This window comes from Oxyura jamaicensis, unplaced genomic scaffold (genome assembly GCF_011077185.1).
Source record: "Oxyura jamaicensis isolate SHBP4307 breed ruddy duck unplaced genomic scaffold, BPBGC_Ojam_1.0 oxyUn_random_OJ53563, whole genome shotgun sequence".
Taxonomy (NCBI): domain Eukaryota; kingdom Metazoa; phylum Chordata; class Aves; order Anseriformes; family Anatidae; genus Oxyura; species Oxyura jamaicensis.
Window position 1 is genome coordinate 438 of NW_023306400.1, and position 2,140 is coordinate 2,577.

The following is a 2,140-nucleotide window of genomic DNA, read 5'->3' on the forward strand; positions in this document are numbered from 1 at the left end:
TCTGGGAGCGAAGTGCCCAAGCTGTTCCAGCTAATGTGGCTCGGGGCACTGCAGTGCCTAGGGCTGGGAAACGAACTGGCTCTGTTCAGGTCAATCTGGTTTAAGGACATCCAGCATTGTCCCTGGCTTTATTCTGCTGGAGGATGATAAACAGCCTCTCTATATTACAGTTGCACTGCATCTGAACTAAACCATGGGTTTCAGAAGGTGTCACAACCTCTCCTAGATAACCAGTGCATGTCCCTTTGTCTTTGGATAGGTCCTGAGTCCAAGAGGCAGCACATGTCCAACAGCAGCTCCATCACCGAGTTCCTCCTCCTGCCATTCGCAGACACAAGGGAGCTGCAGCTCCTGCACTTCGCGCTCTTCCTGGGCATCTACCTGGCTGCCCTCCTGGGCAACGGCCTCATCCTCACAGCCATAGTTTACGACCACCGCCTCCACACCCCCATGTACTTCTTCCTGCTCAACCTTGCCCTCCTTGACCTGGGCTCCATCTCCACCACTGTTCCCAAAGCCATGGACAATTCCCTCTGGGACACCAGGGCCATTTCCTACGTGGGATGTGCTGCTCAGGTCTTTTTCTTTTTCTTTTTATTGTCAGCAGAGTATTCAATTCTAACTATCATGGCCTACGACCGCTATGTTGCCATCTGCAAGCCCCTGCATTATGGGAGCCTCCTGGACAGCAGAGCTTGTGCCCAGATGGCAGCAGCTGCCTGGGGCAGTGGATTTCTCTATTCTCTGTTGCACACTGCCAATACATTTTCACTGCCTCTCTGCCAAGGCAATGCTGTGGACCAGTTCTTCTGTGAAATCCCCCAGATCCTCAAGCTCTCCTGCTCTTACTCCTACCTGAGGGAAATTGAGCTTCTCACATTTAGTGTTCTTCTCTTTTTGGGGTGTTTTGGTTTCATTCTTTTCTCGTATGTGCAGATCTTCAGGGCTGTGCTCAAGATGCCCTCTGAGCAGGGACAGCGCAAGGCTTTTTCTACGTGCCTCCCTCACTTGGCTGTGGTCTTTCTGTTTCTCAGCACTGGCATGTTTGCCTACCTCAAGCCCCCCTCAGTCTCTTCACCATCTCTGAACCTGGTGATGGCTGTCCTGTACTCGGTGATGCCCCCAGCAGTGAACCCCCTCATCTACAGCATGAGGAACCAGGAGCTCAAGAATGCCATTAGGAAAGTGATTTCATAGAAATTATATAAGGATGTGCTTAGAAAATTGGGCCTTTCTGCAGCTATAAAGTTCTTTTCTTCTTCATCGGATGAATTACATTTTATGTAATATTTGGAGAAGCTGTCTTACCTTCTGGAAGGATTAGATTTGTTTTGTTTTTAATTTTCCCCTTGTGATTTTTTTTTTTTCCACAAAGAAATGCTGTTCTCCATCCCCTTATACCAACATATCTTTTGTGACCCTGAGGCTTTGCATAAACGAGGAGCCAGACTCTCTGTGTATTTAAACAAAATAAATGAAGACACAACAACTTTTTTGACTGAGACCCACTCTCAGCTGATCAGGAAGTAATGGGACCACAAACCACTTTCTGGCTGTAGCAGCTCAGGGCAGGCTGCCCTAGCTCTGGATCAGCAGGGGATACCTGAGGACCCCCAGGTCCTCAGAGGGGCTGCAGGCCTCTTGGCTATCTGCTGCTAAGGAGAACAGGGGACACAGCAGGGGACACTGACCTCTGTATGCTTCTGCCTTGGATGTCCCCCTCTGTGGGGCTGAGCCCTCTGTCCCTGTTCGAGTTGCTGTGCCCTTCAAAGGGGCTGGGGCTGTGGTGGCAGTACCCAGAGCCCTGCAGCAGGCTGCCATGGGCACTGTCCTGGGGCCAGCCCTGCCTGGGCTGCTGGGCTGGGCTGGGCAGAGGGCAGGGAGGTGGGAGAATTGGGGGGAAGCTGGGCAAGGCTGGAATGGCCGTTTGCCCATTGCTCACATCTCTGCCTGCCAAGGGCACGTGAGATGCTTCTGTCCCTCACAGCCCTGCCTGTACTCTGCTCACTTCTCACACTGTGCTCTGTACATCCAGCACTTTCTCATGCCTTGTCCTACAGGCTCCCACCCTATGTCCAGGTGGCATCACTGCAGGGCAGGGCCTTCCCAGGAATCCGGGCATCTGCCTACAGCTTCCACA

General features: G+C 52.1%; 1 protein-coding gene across 1 annotated transcript; it reads left to right on the plus strand.

Moving 5' to 3' along the window:
- Window positions 1–267: 267 nt before the first annotated feature.
- On the plus strand, window positions 268–1,316 carry LOC118158860 (olfactory receptor 14J1-like). The gene has a single exon (XM_035313548.1). It carries the CDS (start codon window positions 283–285, stop codon window positions 1,195–1,197), a length of 915 nt encoding a protein of 304 aa, XP_035169439.1. The 5' UTR covers window positions 268–282; the 3' UTR covers window positions 1,198–1,316.
- The last annotated feature ends 824 nt before the right edge of the window (window positions 1,317–2,140 follow it).